This window comes from Typopeltis vanoorti, chromosome 8 (assembly GCF_054136105.1).
Source record: "Typopeltis vanoorti isolate ZY-2024b chromosome 8, IOZ_Tvanoo_1.0, whole genome shotgun sequence".
Taxonomy (NCBI): Eukaryota; Metazoa; Arthropoda; class Arachnida; order Uropygi; family Thelyphonidae; genus Typopeltis; species Typopeltis vanoorti.
Genome location: NC_143556.1, coordinates 63,229,238 through 63,250,039, shown reverse-complemented (window position 1 = coordinate 63,250,039; position 20,802 = coordinate 63,229,238). Strand labels below are relative to the sequence as shown.

Here is a 20,802-nt window from a genome sequence, read left to right as displayed (position 1 = left end):
CTGCCCACAGTCTCCAAAAGTAAGATAGGACTAAAACGGCCTCGCCTACTCCCTATACGTTTGATTTTTCTTTTAATTTTGTTCGGCCTATGATTCTGTGTTGGTTTTTTTTCATCTTATATAATAGGCATGAGTAGCAGAAGAAAACACAAAATTAATACAGATAACATATAATACTCATTGTCTTAGTTAGTTTTCGTATTTTAAAATAATCCACTTAACTTCAACCAAGTGGAAAAGGAAGATCCATAATTTACAGTCAATAATTTATTGTCAATTCCTTCGTGTTTGCTGTATGTTAGATGGCGCTGGCAACGTAGCATTTTTGTTTTTTTAAACTTAGAGTTGTGTGTTGTCACATGAGTTTAATTTACTATAACCATATAATTAATAATGTACTTTAATATATTAGGCGGTATTGCTGTCACGTAGAAGCTGACTACAATTCGTCTAATTTCTTTCAAGCATGTCTTTCAAATGAAAGTCAGTATATCATAGGTTACGTCATTCCTAAAACAAACCAAAGTTTTAAAAATCAGAACATGAACAACCTAGTGACCTATTTGTTATAATCGCATAATAGATAGCGGTACCGGCATTTTTCGGTTAAGTGATATTTTATATATTCTCCTTTGTGATGGGCAAATGTGATGTATCAGTATGCGTTTCAGAAGAAGAGGTGATTCTAAAACTTGCCAAATTAATTGAGAAGAAGGCAGATGAAGCTATTAAACGAGAAGGATGCTTTAAAGTTGGTTTGTCAGGTAACATTGCCCATTTATTTTCACTCATATTCTGTTTTGGAATGCATTGTTTATAATACTTTCTGCATTTGTTGATTCTTTACGATAATTCGAAGTCGTGAAAAATTTACGAATGTCTTCTGACTGCTTTAAATAGATCTGGAAGATAATAAAAGCATTATTGCAAAATTCCAAACACCCACAATAAAGAACCTCCTTTATAAGAACATTCAATCGGAAGATGAGCCTGTTTCATGCAGGAGAGACAGGATTGTGTTCCCAGGAACTTGCCCCCCCCCCCAAAAAAAATGCAGACTATCGAAGAGTACATGCAGTTAATCAACATAATACTCGCATAGCGCAATTATGTCGTGTAATGTAGCTCCAACCTTAAAACATACGGGAGAGGACTCCCATTCATCTGAACGGATATATATATATATATATATATATTTATTTATTTATTTATTAATTATTATTATTACTCCCCCAAGACCTCATAGAGTCAAAGACTCATCAGGGAGGTCCTTTTATCACACACACAGCTCATCATACAGTGCCTTGAACACGTTCAAACTCTTTGCAGACACCACACTCTCTGGCAAGGCATTCCAATCATTTACAACTCTGCATGAAAAAAACCTGCCTCTCGCTCCCCTGCTCACACCCTCTTTATACAGTTTCCAGGGATGACCTCTGGTTGGTCGATTGGTAGAGCCTCTGCTACTAATGGCTCACGCAAAAATTTAAGCAAGTTTGAGCACGGTTAGTAGTTGGAAGGGGAGTAATCATTCGATGCTGTTGGCACACTCTCCCTTGATGAGTCTTTGGACTCCATGGAGGTCTCACATAATAATAATAATAATAACAACAACAAAAATGATATTAAAGTAACTGCTTTAACCACAAGAAAGAATATACTAGTAGCAGAGTTATAAAGGTAACTTATGTTCTTATATGTTCGTATATTGTTTCTTGTGGTTAAAGCAGTTGCTTTAATATCATTTTTGTTCTAGGTGTTTATCAGAACTTTCCAGACTTCCTCCCCTCGTATATATATATATATATAACGGCTAAACCTCTTGTATGTTATAGCTTGGCCCAGCAAATTATTAAGGGATAAGTTAAGGAATCATTGATATTAAGTTGAATAAAAGTTATTCTACCTGAATACGAAGCAAAATTTAGAGATATTTAAATAATTTAGAGAAATTAGATAAATTTAGAATAATGATTACATAACCTTTTATACCTCTATGACTATAATCAGGTCTGTATAGAACTTGTAGATTTCGCTGCCTTTTAGTTATACTAGTATTATTATACTTGCCAAGAAAACATATTCATGTTTAATCCTTTATCCTATATGCTATCCACTCTCCACCCAAAAGGCTGCAAGTTCGAATCTCGCCATGGGCGTTTGTGATTGTCTGTGAAAATACCATGATGGTTGGTGGCAGATGGTGGCAGTGTAGTTGTGGTCAGTTGGTGATTGAATGGTGGAGATGGAGTTGTAGAGCAGGGGCCCTCCCTCAATGAGTTCTTGGACTCCCTGGAGGTGTCAAATAATAATGATAATAATAATCCAAGTGCAAGCAAACAAAATTTGCTGTGTGAAGTATTTTCACAACTAGGCTTCTTGTATATAGAGGCTGATGACTTTACATCAATTGTTTTAATATCTGTAATGTAAAGCACACAGCCTTTTAATGTGCATAATGCTACTAAAGGGATTTTATAGAGTAGATACTGAAGAATTTTCAGAGGGCCACTCCTGAATCAGTGGAATGAATGAAATCAATGAAGACAAGAGGGCATCCTCGATATAATAAAAATGAATTAAGAAGAAAGGCTATGATGGCAAATGATTCGATGCATAGGCTATGTAGAAGGAATGGATGTTAGTTTATGAGACCTAACACAGAGAGTCAGGGAAACTAAATTATAATGGGAGGAATATAATTTATATAATTTTGGTGAGAATATGAGTGTAAAAGTAACAATGTTATATAATTGTGCTAATAACAGGAATGGGCATTATCATGGAAATGATTACGAGGAGAGAACAATTTTGACTTTGTGTTTGTCTGGTTCAGACATATCAAACATGTGCAAAGATGTCTGTGTATAAGACACTAGAGAAGAATAGAGATCTGTAAGTCATGTAGACTGCAGACAAGAGTATACAAAAGAACATGCAGGTAGATTATTATGTCTATACACAAATGCTAGGAGTATCAGAAACAAAGGGGTAGAGTTTGTTGCCTTGGTCAGTATGTTAAGACCTCAGATTGTAGGCATTAGTGAGACCTGGCTATCCGAATCAGACATACTAACTGGCATTGAGTGTAAAGGGTACAGTATTTTTAGGAAGGATAGACTGGATAGAGGAGGAGGGGTATGCTACTATTCATATTGGATGACTTAAATCCAGTTAGAGTTGAGACCTATGATTGTAGTATTTCTACTAACAGTATTTCATGTGGCAGTGAGTTTGAAGCCATCTTGTGTGAGGTGGAATACAACAAGATCAATTACATAGTGGGGTGTTGTTACAGACCTGGTGGATCAGTTGCTAGTGATGAAGAAATGCATCATCAAATAGAAAAGATGAGCGTGAAAAGTGTAATCATAATGGGAGACTTTAATTATCCAAATATTGATTGGGTAGCAGTAAAATCTCCTGAGAAGAATGAAACTGAATTTATTGAGCTGTTGCGAGACAACTTCCTCAAGTAGCATGTGGCAGAAGGAACTCGAGATCAAAGAGTGTTAGATTTGTTATAGTGTCAGAGGGTGTTTCATTAAAGATGCAACTATTCTGCCTCAGGTCAGTGACAGTGATCATGCGGTACTCACTTGGGAATAGGTTTTTATCAATGTTCCATTCAGAAAAGGTTACATGCTGAACTTCAAAGCAGGAAGTTATGACCAACCGCGGAGTATACTGAGTTCAATGGAAGAATATCGACAGTGTATGGGAATCATTTAAAAAATACTTAAATGATGCAATATCAGAATGTGTCCCAATAGCCAGACCCAGAAGTGATACCAAGATTGAAGTAATGCTGAAGTCATAATTCCATATACAAGTAGTCTAAAAGGTGTCTCATCTTATTACTAAAATACTCTGGATTAGAGAAAGATGTTTGAAAGTTTTTTCACTTGGTTGTACTAGAAATTATATTCTTTGGGTGTCACTTTTGGGTATGGCTCCCACTGATGAGACCTCAATAAAGGTCAAAACCAGTCTGAGTAGTAGCCCTTCCCATAATGCTGTGCATTATGGGAAGGGCTACTACTCATATGTCTTTACCCATAAACCTTACATGTCTGCAAGGATATGTGTATTGTATTATGGATACTAAGGCAATTAATGTGAAGTCATTAGCCTCTATGAAAAAGTACTCTGTCATGATGTTACTTCACACATAAATTTTTATTTGCTTACACTTGGATAAAGGATTAAACCAAGAATATAATTTCATGGCATCTTTAATTTATAGTATAACCAAGTGAAAAACTTTCAAACGACCTTGTAAACAACCACCAAAACTCAGTCCTGTCAGATCCCTCTCCCCTACCTTCAATATATATATATATATCTAAACACAATTAGATTGCCCTCCTTAGACTGACCTACAGCTCTGATCTTTCCTAGCACAAACACATTTAAACTATAGCTCCTGCAGATGTCAAAAAACTTGGTGTATATTTTCACACAAGACACTACTTCTGCCTTGTGTCTCTTTTACAGATACTTTCATGGACAGTGCTCTGCTGAATTGGTCATTGTCATGCCTCCAAAATCATTAGAAGAAGAGCCACTCCTAACCAACACCCTTTTACATTCCACTTTAAACTTATCAAACCAACTTCACTGCCTCCTCTTTCCTTTCATCTACTTTGTTTTTTGGAATAGCCTCTCCCACTTTGCCTTCCCAAAGAATACAACCTTCAACTGTTAAAAAAAAAAAAAAAAAAAAAAAACTGTGAACAGATTTCTCCTTTCTTCTTTTGCCCTTGCCCATATATTGCACTAATCTGCTTATAGATCTTGTGACTTTTCATCCAACTGTGCCTTAAACTGATTCAATGTCAACTGCTAGAAAATTAGCACCTCCTCTAACCAGACTGTTTAGTTTAAGCCTCAGTTCTGGTAAAGTTATAGAATGGAAAAAGGGAAAAATAATTCCACTGCATAAGGGAAGCTCCAAGACAGAAGTAGCAAATTATAGGGTAATCAGTATATCAGGAGTGGTAGTTAAGGTTTTGGAGAAATTGATAAAAATTAGAATTCAGGACTGGGAAGACAGAAATATGATACTTTAAAGGACAACATGGTTTTGTGAAGGGTAGGTCTTGCCTTAGTAACTTACTTACTTTCTATAATAAAGCAACGGTGGAGTTGGATAAAGGAAAACCTTACTCAGTGATACTGCTGGATGTTGCAAAAGGCATTTGACTGGATTCTACACAGAACTCTGTTACATAAATTGGATTGGATTCGAAGTTGGTGATTTGGATTAGAGGGTGGCTGATGGACAGATATCAAAAAGTGGTTAATCGAAGAGCTGAGTCCAGGAGAAGGCAGGTGACTAGTGGTTTACCTCAGGGCTTGGCACTTGGTCCTCTGTTGTTTAATTTCTACATTAATGATATTGAAAATAATTTGAAAGGAAATATCCACTTATTTGCTGATGATACAAAATTGGGAAGAGTGATAGTCAATTCAAATGATGTAGATATCTTGCAGGATGACTTAAATAGGCTGTCGGTTATAGGAGATTTCGGGAGGATCACATGCTGTGCACTATATTAATGGAACTGAACTGCAACAAGTTGATGAGGCAACGGACTTGGGGGTTATTGTGGACAGAAAACTTAAGATTAGAGGGCATATTGCAAAGGTTGTCATAATATCACATCAAATTACATGGTTGTTGAAGAACATCCAGACAAGCAGGGATAGGGAAGTAATTGTTCCATTTTATAAGGCATTAATAAGACCACATTTGGACTGTTGTGCACAGATTTGGTCACTTGGATTTTTTGGTGATGAGGAAATAGTGGAGAGGATCCAGAGGTGAGTTACAAAGATTGTTGCAGGCAATTGTGAAATGTTTCCATAGAAATATTCCCAGACAAGCCACTTCAGGAATCCAATAGCCAAGGATGATTTCGCATTAGGCAGTGAAATTCATCTCTCCCCCAAGTATACAACCATCCATGCCCATTTGAACCCACAGCCTGTTGGAGAGCAGATATGCTAATCATTTGGCCAACCAGAATGGTATGAATCAATGTTTTTTCTCAGTATGTCACTGAGTCTCCAAGGTTCAATTCTTATTGAAATGCTTTCATTTTTTTCTCCATTAATATCATATATTTGAGTCTACAGTTCTTTGAAAGTTGTTTCATATTGAAAACTTTCTTATTTTTCTTTTCAATATGATATTCACTTTTATCTTAGTCAAAACCAAATAGTGATAATTTCTCATTCAAATTCCCTCTTTTAATCTTGTGTCCTAAACCAACATGAATATATCACTATCAACAGCAACTTAATATGACTTTTCCTATTTCTTGTATCGTCTCTTCATGAGAATTTGTACATATCTTTATGTTAGAACATGATGTTAGTGATGACCATCCTGTATTCTGAACTGAAATCCCATAGTTTTCCCAACATATTTCTGTATGGCTGGTATTCATTTTTTACTTGCTCTGTTTAGATCTCCAACAAGAACCAACTTTTTTTTTTTTTTTGTGGGTTGTCTTTTCTAATGACTTGAAAAATTCTTCTTTAGTGTAACTTAGTGTAATTCATTTCTTCCTTAGTGAAATGTTTTGTGGGATCGTAGGCACAAATAAGTTTCATTGTCCTGTTCTCATTTTGATGTTTTCGTGTTTTGTGTTTTGCTGCATTATTTTACCTGAAATTGCTGGAACTAATCACAAAGAATATTATCTTTGTGTTTAGTGTTGAATACTGTACCTATTCCTTCCTTTCCCAGATCATTGTTGCCTGAATATAACATCTTACGGTCATTATTTATAAGATCACCTATGTTTGCCTTCTTTGTTTCATTAACACTAATTATGTCCATGTGGTACTTTTTTAATTTTTCTGCCATTTCCACTTCTCTTTCATTAATACATATATTGGTGGTGCCAATTTGAATTCTGATGCTGTTTATTATTATTATTACATGACACCTCCAGGGAGTCCAGTGACTTATCGAGGGAGGACACCTACTCTACAACTCTCTCTCTTAACAACTACAACAAACCATACCTACACCACCACCACGACTAGTATTTTCACAGATAATCACAAACATCCATACCCATGGTGGGATTCGAACCCACAGCCTTTTGGCTGGAGAGCGGATATGCTAACCACTCAGCCAACCAGGCCGGCTGTTGAGTTTGCTATTTAAAATTCTGAAGAAATTTTTTTTTTAATGGCAGAATATAAATTTGTTTTGTGGAACCTGGTGTTAGTATTATGGCTAGAGACAAATTGAGGCTTTGAGGGTAGTTTATCATATCTGTTAATTTCATGTCCTCCAATCACTTTGCTTATTTTGTTGTATGAAAAACCTGACTTGTTTGCAGGAAAACTCTGCCACTGCTGTAATTAATCTAACTCTCCCTGCTCGAGAGACCAAATGGTGGAACTTCTTTTTCTTTTTTTCAAGCCTTCAATAAGTGGGGCATTTGTCTCACACTATTTGATGAAATTCATCTTCCACTGATAAACATCCATGTCCAGAATTGGATTTGAAACTGCAGCGTGCTGTTGGAGAATGAACCACTTGGCCATCCAAGCTGGTGACACCAAACATAGACATTAATAGAAATTACATGGAAAACAATCTCTCACTTATTGTTTTCTATATAATTTCTTACCCAGATAATATAGGTAAGAAATTACTTTTACTGGGGATGAGTGATTTTAATTCTATTAATTTGTTCCATAATAACTTTTACTGAAAATATCGTTATAAATGGTACACTCAGTTATATTATAATCCATCATGATAATGGCTACAGAAACTTTTTTTTGTACATACACAACTCAAGGGCAATATATAGTAAGTGCTTATTGTTGTTTCTTTATTACTATTATCGAGCCTTTGCTGCCCAGTCAATAACGAATGCTCTTTGGTTGGAAAGACCTGGATTTGAATCCCATCTACGCTGCCAAAGCCTCTTCATAAAGCTCTTCAACAAAAAGTGAGTTAGTAAATCTCATATGAAAGTGATGGAGTTTTCTTCCTGAAAACTTTATTTTTTATTGGCCATAAAATACATGCAATTTACAGACCTTGCAGACAGACAATGCAGATAGCATTAACTGCTTATCACAGCATTAATTAGGTTTCTTTGATGCCAAGGCTGTTACAGGTCATTGGTAACTATTTGGTAATAATTTTTAATACATCAACACAATAACAGTTTAATGATAATAAATAAGTAGCAAATGCATCAGATTTCACATTCAAGGTATGATTCACATGTTAGAAATGATAATAGGTTATTAATGATAGAATGTAGTATAAAAAGAGAGAAATTAAGATTAAGAATCTCCCAGACTTTTAGTAAGATGTAATTTTGATTCAGGTTTAGGCAATACAGTAGAGCCTTGGAACTCTTTAAGTAAATCATGCAAATTTTAAAAAAGACACCTGTGGATATGAATTATTTTCAATTAACCACCGTACTGGCCTTAACCTGTATGTCCATAATCTTAACCTGTATGTCCCTGTATGTTTGTGTTAATATAGCCTTTTGATATTATAGAAATACTATGGAGACGAAGTGCATATTTTTTATATATTTTATCCATGTGGCCGTTTGGGTGGTTAAGGGATTGTGTGGTCTGTGTTGGCTCCATGTTGTGCAGGATAAGCTTATGGGATTTCTTGTAGCAGATATAGTGTTCCTCTTTTCTCAATTGTGTGCTTTTCCCAAAGCAGAGATGACTTTCACAAAAAATGCTTGGAAGATGAGAGGAGACGTCTGTCTTTTGAAATGAAAATTTACAGAAGACTTTAGAATTCCCTATACCACTCACGAAACCAATGAAAATGTCTGAAAACTGATTGATTCAATAGGCGGGAGAAAAAGGGAAAATATTCTGACAGTCATCAGAAGAAGACAGATGAAATGGTTCGGACATGTGGAGAGGGCTGATGGCATTCCAAAGCAAGCACTAGAAGGAATCGTTCCGGGATCAAGGGTTAGGGCCGACCTCGATTAAAATGGACTGATAACATCAAAAAATGGACAAATTCCTCCCTTTCTCAACTAACATCAAGAACAAGAGACCAAGATGATTAGAGGAGGCTAACAAAAAATATCACCTACCAGCCATGAGTGACCCAATGGTCCATTTAGGACTATGGGAGAGAAAGAAAAAGAAACTTCCAGAAGAGACAGCAGTGGAAGTTTATTCTTTCTTGGTGGATGGTAATAAGAAGAATGGTCTATTGACAGAAAAGATTTATGCACAAGGTTGTATTTTCTTAGGATGCTTAAGATTGATTCTGAGGTACCAGTGGGGTTTGAACCCTATATTCAACATTAGTTATGAAGCATCAGCTTATAAGTCTGTAGTGTGTTAGGTCTTCCAAGGGTTAAAACTTTAAGGTACACAGCTTTTTGATGGTGTCCAGTTCTTTTTGCAGGTTACAGGCAATGTGAGCTCTGAGTAGAGTTTGACAATGCCATTTTTTCTTTGTAGGATGATGTGCAGAATCCTGTTGAATGTTGGATTAAAAATTACTAGTTTGGATAAGAGGATAACTGAGTGACAAATATCAAAAAAGTAGTGTATTGGGGATGTGAGTCTGCAAGATTTAAGGTGACCAGTGGTGTACCCCATGGATCAATCCTTGGAAAGATTAAATAATAATCTATTATTAATGATATTGGGAAGGATTTATCAGTGACATACAACCGTTTGCTGATGATGCAAAAATAGGCAGGTTGATCAGGAACGCAATGCTGACATGAGTACTTACAGAATGATTTGAATAAGCTGGAATTTTGGTCATCTGAAAAATGGCTGTCTGTTCAATGTTAGTAAAGTTATGAACTTTGTGTAATGAGCTATCCAGTGGCATATTATATTGGCTTGATTATGCTATAAGAAACTGACCAGGTCAAGAATCTTTGAGTTTTAGTAGATAGGAAGTTGAAATTCAAGAGTCATATCATATAACAAAATTGTGGATATAACTCACAGGATTATTGCAATCTTGAAACGAACACTGCCATGTAGGATCGATGCCGCTTGGGTGCTATTCAAGAACTATCCAGTAGAAGCAATGTCTGAATGCATTCCAGGGGTCAGGAGATTAAATAAGGTAGGTGCGAAATGGATGAATGAAGAGATTAAGCATGCAGTACAGAGAAAGAAAGGCATTATAGAGACAACATGAAGTAATAGTCAATTCCATGAGGAGTACAAAGAACAGGCAAAGAGGGTGACTAGGTTGGTAAAGTTAGCAAAAGTGTGGTATGAGCAGCAGTTAACTAATGGATCAAAAAAAAAAAATGATAACATTGATTGAAGAGAATGGTATAAGAATAACTGCTGCAGAGGATATAGTTTAGATATTTAATGAGCAGGTCATAAAGGTCTTTCACCCTTATGAATGTGACATCATGGCAAGTTTGAGAGCAGTGGAGGAGGAGGAGAAACTGACTGTGAGTGAGCAAGAGGTATATGTGAAATTGAATAAATTAGATGTTAATAAGGCTGTGGGACTTGATGCTATATCATCACGTATTTTGCCAGCCGCATTGGCAGAGTGGTTAGCATATCTGCTCTCCAGCCGAAAGACTGCGGGTTCGAATCCTGCCATGGGCATGGATGTTTGTGATTATCTGTGAAAATACTAGTGGTGATTGTGATGGGCAGTAAATGGCGGTGGTGTAGATGATGATGATGGTAGTTGCAGTTTGTTGTAGTTGGTGGATTGAGGGTGGAGACAGAGTTTTAGAGTAGGTACCCCTCCCTTGATGAGTCTTTGGGCTCCCTATAGGTGTCACATAATAATTCTTCTTCTTTGAGTGCCATCTCCTATCGGAGGTCGGCGACCACAATAATAATAATAATTTTGAAGGAATATGCCAGCAAGTTGACATCTGCCTTGGCTTTTTATGTTTGCTCCCACCCACAAGTTATTTGCAAATCTATGTACATTTTGTACCTTGGATGGACCAAGAATTTTTTTCTATTTTTATCAATTTTATATATATATATACTAGGGGAGCTCCGCCTCCCCCCCCCCCTGGTGCCACGGCGCTCAACCCCCGAATTCCGGGCTGGTAAGACAAAAAAGTGACATAAAAGCGTTTCAAATTTCGGCTTATATTTTTATACATATGTATATATATATATATATATTTTTTTTTTTGTAGTTTAATTTATTTTATACATAGTCTGGAAACCCTGCTCTAGAGACAAAAACATAGAACTTTTTTCAAGCCATTTCAGGCCTCCAATTCATCTCCCACCTAAAGACAATCACAAACATCCATGCCATGGCAGGATCGAAACCCACAGCCAACCAGGTTGTCAAACATGAGTTTAAACTCATTGAGTCTTACATTGGGTCAAGTTCCAAAGAAGTGGAAGGAGGGTAGGATTATACTGCTTCATAGTTTAAGAAGCTCTAGAGACAAAAACATAGAACTTTTTTCAAGCCATTTCAGGCCTCCAATTCATCTCCCACCTAAAGACAATCACAAACATCCATGCCATGGCAGGATCGAAACCCACAGCCAACCAGGTTATCAAACATGAGTTTAAACTCATTGAGTCTTACATTGGGTCAAGTTCCAAAGAAGTGGAAGGAGGGTAGGATTGTACTGCTTCATAAGGGAAGTGACAGAGCTCGAGCACGAAATTATAGGCTAATCTGTGTATTGGGTGTTGTGGTTAAGGTGTTGGAGAGGTTAGTGAAAACCAGGATCCAGAATGGAGTTGACAGCAGTGGTATTGTCTTTGATGGACAGCTCTGATTTGATAAACGAAGATTATGTTTTAGTAATCTACTTATTACAATAAGTTAACAACTGCATTGGACTAGTGAGATGGATACACAGTAGTGTACTTGCATTTTGCAAAGGCTTTTGACACACTGGTATCCAAAACCTAAGGACGAACAATATTTCTGAAGATTACACCCACAAATTCAGACGAATCAGCTTGTGGCAATTTGTATAACTGATGATTTCAAGTAAAAAGCAGGTACACATTCAGATTTTCAAATTGCATGCAAAGGGGTCACGTGGTAACACTCAACTGGATAAAAGATAAAAGGCTGCACTAAGCGAATTGTGTGTGAAGGGAGCTCTTTTCATGAAGGAATAAAGTTGCAAACTTGGATTCCTTGTAATGTCTCAAAAACATTATCTGGATGACTTCGTGTGGGGAAGAATTATTGGAAAGCTTGAAGAAGGCTGCAGGATTACTGATATTGTCAGAATGTTTGGAATCTAACATTGCATTGTATCCAGTGGTGAGCTATGGAAATTTTAACAAAGGGCTCACATCATCGAGCAAAAAAAAAAAAAAAAAAAAAAAGGCCTAACTTAGCTCTTATAATACTTATATTGCGACTTTGTAGAGCTTCTGACAGATATGATAATTCTTGTAGGATATCAATCATTAATGCTAGATCTTTAAAAAATTCCAAATTGAGAAGTCGGTTTAAAAAGCCCTTATATTTATCGTTTGATGCAAAATGCTTGCATAAAGCTGGATAATTTCTCCACAAAGCAAGAGCTGTTCGTAAACTGCAAGCTGCTGTTAGATCCTGAATGGAGAGCTTTACAAGTAAATTCTTTATTCAGGATTTAACATGATATTTACTACTAATTAAGGAGATATCTGCACATCAGCTATTAATTATGAAGTATTATTTTATGTTATGTAATAATGTGTAGTCCATGTGTGCCATATAGTGAGTGTTACTCCTGCATAACTGAAATGAGAAGCAGAGAAATTTGTGTCAAAATAGTAAGAATTGTGTAAGGGAATTGTTACGTTATTTGTAATTCCCATTAAGCTGTCCAGTACATTATGAAATTCTGAGAAAAATTATAAGTAGTAATCCGGAACAATCGCGTATAATCTGTATGAGTCAAGCGTAGCAATGGAGGCTATACCTACGCAGAAAATGACGTCAGAACGGCTACCTGGAATAATGTAACCTAACAGATTAGGGAGAGTGTAGGATCACCCAAGGGGCATGAACGATGGGGTTCGTGGGTGAAAACCACATCGAATAGAGGGCGCCTGAAAAGGGTGAATAAAAGACGAAGTGTGCCATTTTACAGGGCTTTTTCTTCTTTGGTTCCTGGATTCAAGTTTTAGCAGGTTTGTCGGGCGAGTCGTGAGAGAGTAGTGGATCTATGGTGGACTATGGTGATGTTGGACGGCGGGTTCTTTTCTAGAGAACAGCGAGATTTCCAAGCGGAACTGATCGCGATATGACAGCCTATGCAGAATCGAGCCTTAGTAGAATGTCCCATCGGAGAAAGTTTCCTGCGGAGCGATAGACAGCACGCCACAGTCAGAAACGATAAAAAGAAAAGTGTAGTGCATCGCTAGGTGAAAAGACAGCCGAAGAATATACAGTAAGGTAACCCATATCTACATGAGATGACAGCATGAAATCTGAAAGGATCCGGTAATGTAAAGATTTTCATTCTATGTTAAAAATCGCTTAGAAGAATAAGAAATTTGTGTATACTGTAAACTAAAGGACACTAGTAGAGAACTTTTAAGTGAGAATTGATTGAATTAAGACCCTGTGGAACAAACAAGAATTGTTGATAGGCAGTATTTTGATTGTGAATGGCTAGGCTTGCTTAATGAAATTTAGAAATAAGATAGTTATTGGTAGAGTATTAATGAAAGTGTTCAATGCGTGTTCTGTGAATGACTTGTGAAAGGAATTATATCCTAGTAGTATTATGCTTACACTTAATGTTATCCTTTCATAATTGAAGGATTTAGCATACTCAGATTCATTGTGATTTAGTATGAACCTTAACTTAGAGTAAATTTTGATCCATTGAATAATTGAATTTTCTTAACTGTAAATGTTTTATGTTTTTCCAATAAACATGTTTTGTACCTTATACCTGAGTTTATGTCTGATTATGAATTCAACCTACCACTTATGAAATAGAACCTTTTGGTGGGAAGGAATTTAGATATAATTGCTTAAGTGAGATTCGAGTCACGACTGCTAACTGAATTTGCACAGCGCTAGTGTGAGAATAATTATTGTGTGTATCCCTTTTGAATTTGGAATTATTTCCCTGAACAAGAGTCTCCCCTGTTATAGGATGTTGGCTGGCACAGCATAATATAAATTTTGCCAATATCCTAAGAGGAGATAAATCTGAATTAATATTTAAGGACATGACAGTAGATTAGAAGGAGGGCTATTTAGAGGTGGAACAAGATATAATATAGGGTAAACAGCGAGATAACAATATATATATATATATATATATATATATATATATATATATATATATATATATATATATATATATATAACAAAGACGCAGCGAATTAACACTGCCCATCGTGATCCAAACACACGGCCGATCTTTAAAATTTCAATACACGGTCTTTTGCAATCGTATTTAATTCTCGTTGATTTTTTAGTGATTGATGATAAAAAGCATATAATTTATCCATAAATATTTCAAAATGATTTATTTCTTTAATGTTTTTTATCGAATCATCTAATGCTAAGTGTAAAAAATGAGCACAATGCCAAATCACAACGTTGGGAAATTTTTGTAGAAGCAACACCTGATTTGTTTCCTAACATAACACTAGTTCCATCAGAACAAAATGCAATGAAATGATTTTTTATATAGTTATCAGAAAATCCATATGAATTTAAAGTAGCAATTGTAGTGGCATGTATACATTCCACGGTGGTATTTTCTAGTTCTACAAGATTATTAAACAAGAAGAACAAGGGGCTTGCAAATTTGAGAAAAATTTAACAAAGGGCTTGCGCGAGCCCCTTATAGCTCACCACTGATTTTATTCAGTGTTTGGGCAGCATTTCATACCAACAGAATATGTTCCAGACATTCACTAAGAGGAGAGGTTGCCCTTGCTCTACCGTGGAGCATGAAAGCAGATTTTTGTTTATAACAGCAAAACATAATCAATACACCATGGCAGAACAGCTTGCAAGTCTGCTCCATTGAAGCACAGGTAAGTGAATATCTCGACAGACTGTGGTAAGACATCTGCGACAAGTAGGCCTACATGCCCAAAGGTCTGTAAGTCTGTGTCCCTTTATCCACAGCTCATCATTGAGTACATTTTTACTGGTGTTGTATCCGTAAAAATTAGACAAGACACCAATGTACTCTTTACAGATGAGAGTTGTTTTAGTCTTTCCTCTGATTCTAGACTACACTTAATCTAACATTGCTTTAATGGACACACCAAGCTACAAGTGCTGTAAAAAAAAAAAAAAGGGACTATGACGGTGAAGGATATTGCAACAGTGTTGGAAAATGTAAAGTTTTAAAATTTGAAAAATAAAGATGGGATATAGTTTCCACTTGGTATTGATATAGTGTTAGAAGTGGAAGAAATAAGAGATATTGAAGTGATGGTGGATAATGATCTAAAATTTAGAAAACACATTGCCAAAATTGGAAGGACAACACAACAAATTCTGGCAATGATGCAGGGGACACCAACTGGTAGAAGTTTGGTAGCTTGCTCCACCTTTGCAAGGAGTCGCCCGGTGTTGTACCACTTTACCCCAGTCCTGAAGATACTTTCAGGCGCAAACTTTGTTTGCACACACTTGGATAAAGGATTAAACTAAATTTATTATAGTCTGACCAAGTGAAAAATAAACTTTCAACATCTTTTTCTAAATCCAAAGTAATTTAATAAAAAGTTGGCACACCGTTTGGCAGCTCCTATAGGAGGAGATGACCTTGCTAATGCTTCTGCCTTGGTATCTCCACTTGGGCCTGGCTCCCACTGAAGAGACCTCAATAAAGGTCGAAACTAGTCTGGGTAGTGGCCCTTCCTTTAATGCATAATATTATACATATCCGCAAGGAGATGTGTTATGGGAGATACTGAGATAGGAGTGTTGGTAGCTTGCTCCACCTTTGTAAGGAGTCGCCCGGTGTTGTACCACTTTACCCCAGTCCTGAAGATACTTTCAGGCGCAAACTTTGTTTGCACACACTTGGATAAAGGATTAAACTAAATTTATTATGGTAGAAGTACAGAGATTCTGGTTCCTTTGTAATAAGGTCTTGATTAGGCCACATGTAGACTACTGTGCACAGATTTGGTCACCTGGTTTTCAAAAGGATGAAGAGGTACTGGAAAAGATTCAGAGGTATTTGAGTAAGATGAATGTTGAATATAAAGAAATCTGGAATGTTGAATATAAAGAAAGGTTGAGAAGATATGATTTAAAACTCTATTGAATAGGAGGAAGAAGTGTGATATGATAGAGACATACAAGTTGGTAAGAGGTTGTTATAGGATTAATGTTGAAGAGGTTTTTCATAAATTGGTGGGAAATGTGATGAGAACATCCCTAAAGCTTATAAGGAGTTTGTAAACAAGGGAGTGAGAAGCAGATTTTTTTTAATGGAGAGTTGTGAATGATTGGAAGCATTGCTTGAGAGTATGGTGTCTGCAGAGAATTTAAATGAATTTAAGGCATGGTATGATGAGCTGTGTGTATGACAAAGGGACTGCTCACGATAAATCGTTTGACTCCATGGGGATTGTTGGGATAATAATAATCATAATAAGGGAGTCATTTTGTATTGTAAAGAGGTGGATCTCCTGGTTTCTAAGGTGATATTGGGACTGTGGAATTTTGATTATGAGGAAAGATTGAGAATTTATGAACCTCAGATGTTAGCAGACAGTAGAAAGAGAGGTGATATGATAAAGATCTACAAACTTTTGAAAGGATAATATACAATACCAGTACTTTTACTTTTTTGGAAGATGGTGAGAGATTGTATCCATAGAAGTAGAGAATAAATGCAGTCCAGAAAGGGGCAAGATCTAGACTTTTCTCAGCTAGAGTAGTGTAGAGATAGTGAGTATGGTAAGTGTGAATGAATTCAAGAGAAAGGTATGGCATGGTGTGAGTGATATGTCGCCTTTCTCAATGAGTCCCTGACTCCCTGGAGGTCTCTTGTAGTAATAATAATAAGAATATATTCAACAGAATTCTGCACAAAGAATGGGAGAGCAGAATTTCTGTCTATTTCATTTTCCGTATATCACTGTAATTTCATGCAGGTATGTAGGATGTTGATTATGCTACGAACGGAACCGGAGCATCTTCTGGATGTAGCCAAATTGTAAAGATGTCATCAACATAGATTACCAAAAATGAAGACTTGATTTCGTCTTCCAGGTGTTCTAAACAGTAATTGGCTAAGGTAAATAAGAGGCAGAGCTCCTCGTCACTACTTCCTTGCCTGTAGATTTTTTTTTTTTTTTTCAGCTGAGGTATCCACACTGCATGACAAAATCAAGTCCTTATTATGTCAGGAGAAAAATCTTGTGATAGTAACTGAAGATTTTAGGCTAGTGAAACATTTGTGAATAATGAATGCACATCAATAATTTCTGTAGGTTGTAACTCACACCTTAACAATTTTAAGGCAATATGTTTCCCTCTTTTGTTATTAAATATTATGAAGTGTTAATGAAAGCATAGGACTATTTCGTAAGTGTTCAAGAAACTTGAAGGAACTTTGCAGTATATATATATATATGGTCTCATCTTCCTTGTATATTTTTGGTAGTCAATAGATGCAAGCAGTTCTAACAAAGTAAGTTCTCAATTTATGATATGATTGTCCCAGTTGATAACTTCATCCAGTTATGATCAATTTCTTGATTTGGCTTTTAAGGGATTATTGTCAGTCTCTTGGGTTTGTAGGCAGAAAGTCATTTACCTATTGTATTTGGTAACATTCACGATCACTGCTGCTCTTCCTTGGTCTGCTTTTGTACTTGTTAGATGGCTATTCTATCTGAAGGATTTTAAGGCATTAAATTTGTTGACAGGTTATGTGTAGGAAGTTTGGTTTGAGGAGTATAGCTAGAACTTCAAAAAGTGTTTGTTAGCTTCTTCATTGGAAAGAGATGAGAGGTTGCATTCAGTTTTGTGGATGAAGTTCAGGTAAAGAATGTTTTTAGGAACTATGGAAAAATTGTCCTTTGTAGACAATGTAGTCTCATTAGAAGGAAGATGATATCAAGGAATGTTGAATACCCATTTGTTTATAGCTGGGTTATTGATTTTTGATCTTTGTTAAAAACAAAGAGATTCAGACCTATAGTTTAGGTTTATTACATTTATTCAGTGAATGTGAAATATATTGTTTTCTGCTCTGCCTTTCTAAACTTGTCATAACTCACTTATGATGGTCTTATTTTCATAATGAAATATCTGATGTATTTTGATAATTATATATTATTTAAACTATTTGTGTATTTAGGTTTAACTGCTGGTTGAAATTCATATTAAGGTTTAATGTTAATATGAGCTCAAAATAATTATGTTTCACAAGAAACATAATTATTTTGCAATCCCACAAAGAAATAAAGTAATGTCATTCCCATTGTAGATTACATGATGCGTGCGTGTGTGTGTGCGCGCGCACGTGCGTGTGTGCGTACACCATATCTTGCCTGAAAAGCAAGATATGGTTGTTGTGAAGAAGTAGTTAAAATCATGGTACTGGTTGCTTCTTAGCATGCGTGCACACACACACACACCACTTGATATTCCAAGGAAGTATTTCACTGTTACTCATTCTTAAATGTTGTTGTATAACCTAAAGGCAGTTGTGATACTTTTTGAAATTTATATTTCTGTTCATTTTATTTGGCTTAGGTGGAAGTCTTATTAAGTTCTTATGTAATGGTTTGCCAGACATAACAACTGAATGGAGTAAGTGGTGCTTCTTTTTTTGTGATGAGAGACTTGTTCCTTTTGATGATGCAGAAAGCACGTTTGGATTATATAAACAAAAGCTCCTTCCTCATATTCCAGTAAAAGAAGATCAATTCAGTGTGATTAATCCAATATTAAATGGTATTCAACCTCCTTTAAATTTTGAATTATTCTTGATATTTAAGTAAGCTGTTTAATATCTTTAACAGATAAAGAATTCATCCTTTTGTAATAGCTTGAGATTATGTATATTATTATGAAATTTGTGCACTTACACATATGATTTAACCTAAATGGAGGATATAATTTACCAGTACATGGAGATTTTATATATTTGAAAGACAGGATTATGCATTCAAATGTTATAATCCTCCTGTACAGTGCTGACACCTAGTCTTTTCTTGTGTGTGCGATTAATGTTCGGCACCTTTCCAAAAAAACGTTTTTTTTTAATAAAGTGTGAATAAAACGAACAGGAAATGAAAAACAAATGAAAACTGCTTTACAGTATAATGTTACCTACGGATTAGTCCTGTTTATACAAATTTTTTTTACACAGAACTCAACAATTAATCATAAGTTGATTTATGAAACATCAAAAAATAAAGAAGAACTATTTTAGGTATATTTTCGTAAATTTTAATAAAAAATTACAGTGATATAATCGGGTCCAGGATACAATTTCAGAATTTATTTGTTCGTTTCTGGGAAGATCTGAAGGAGCCCGAACAGAAGACGATGTACATTCATAATTATATGTACCATTCGTTGTTCGTTTAAACTCTTATCTCATATTTTTTGACATCTTTTAGGTGCCTTTTCTTCTGCGGCACCTGTGTATATTGCATACTTTGCACATGCCACCAGCCGGGCCTGCTCCTGTATACCAATGAATGTATATGATTAATGTGGAATAATTACTATTTATTCATTTGTTTCACTAATTATTGTATTTAGCATTACAAGGGACTGAATTATACAATCTAAAATTTAACATTTAGGAAACTCAAGGCTAATCACACTAAACAGAAATATGGTGTAAGTAGATTATGCTAAGCTATATCTATTTTAGGAAATAGATACATTCTTCGATGAGATACCTTCTGTATTTGAACATCATAGCTTATCGTCATTATCGAGAAGGCTGACATTTAAGAAGAGAAGGAAAAAATCTGTAATAAACAATATTTTAACACTTGGGGAGGGGGGGGTAGATTAGAACATATATCATCATCATCATCATCAAATTTCTGACATATACATTCATGGGTAGGTATACAGAGGATTATAACATTTGAATGCATAGTCTTGTATTTCAAATATATAAAATCTCCATGTACTATAAATCATATCCTCCATTTAGGTTAAATCATATTTGGCAAGACAGAAAACTGATGATGGACTTGTAATTTAAAATTTCAAGTACCTATGTTAGTAGATTGGCCTGAACAATTCATTTTTAGGTGAAAATCATGAGTAGATATGGCCTAGTGTCTTAATAGTAATCTAAAGGTTGAAACAGTAGTTGTTAAAACAGAATTTGAAGAACACATACACATTCATTGAATAAATATTTAGTTTATAAATAAAGATGTTGTAGCTTGAGCTCTCATTTTTGCATGAAAGTAATATAAATGGAAAGGCAAGCCTCTTCAGTGTTTTTACTATGATGGATGGAGAGTGACCAGTTAGATTCACGTTAAAGATACTAAGAAATTATATACTATACTTGGTTTGAATCCTTTTTCTCAAGGAAGCAAAAGTTTTGCACTTGAAATATATTCACATCTGAGCTACTTGTATGTAGAGGCAGTGGTGTAGCTAGAGCTTTTGCTGCCCGGGGGCGGTCCCTGAGTTTGCCACTCCTCTCAATACACACCAAAAAATACTACAAAAAGTCAAAACAACATATAGGGAAATAAATTAAAACCCTATGTTTATTTTTGAAGTAAAACTTTAATTTCAACATTCTAAAGTGTTATTTTTCTTGCTTTTCTGTTAGCAAAATCGTCAATGACATTGTTGAAGTCTAT

At 35.6% G+C, this 20,802-nt stretch overlaps 1 protein-coding gene across 1 annotated transcript in view; it reads left to right on the top strand.

Moving 5' to 3' along the window:
• The first annotated feature begins 328 nt into the window (after window positions 1-328).
• Window positions 329-20,802, top strand: part of Pgls (6-phosphogluconolactonase) — a 55,520-nt gene continuing 35,046 nt past the window's right edge. Inside the window, exons 1-2 of the mRNA XM_090396715.1 lie at window positions 329-764; window positions 18,710-18,910. Coding sequence (XP_090252841.1) covers window positions 638-764; window positions 18,710-18,910 — 328 coding nt within the window. The 5' untranslated portion in view covers window positions 329-637. The remainder of the gene's footprint in view (window positions 765-18,709; window positions 18,911-20,802) is intronic.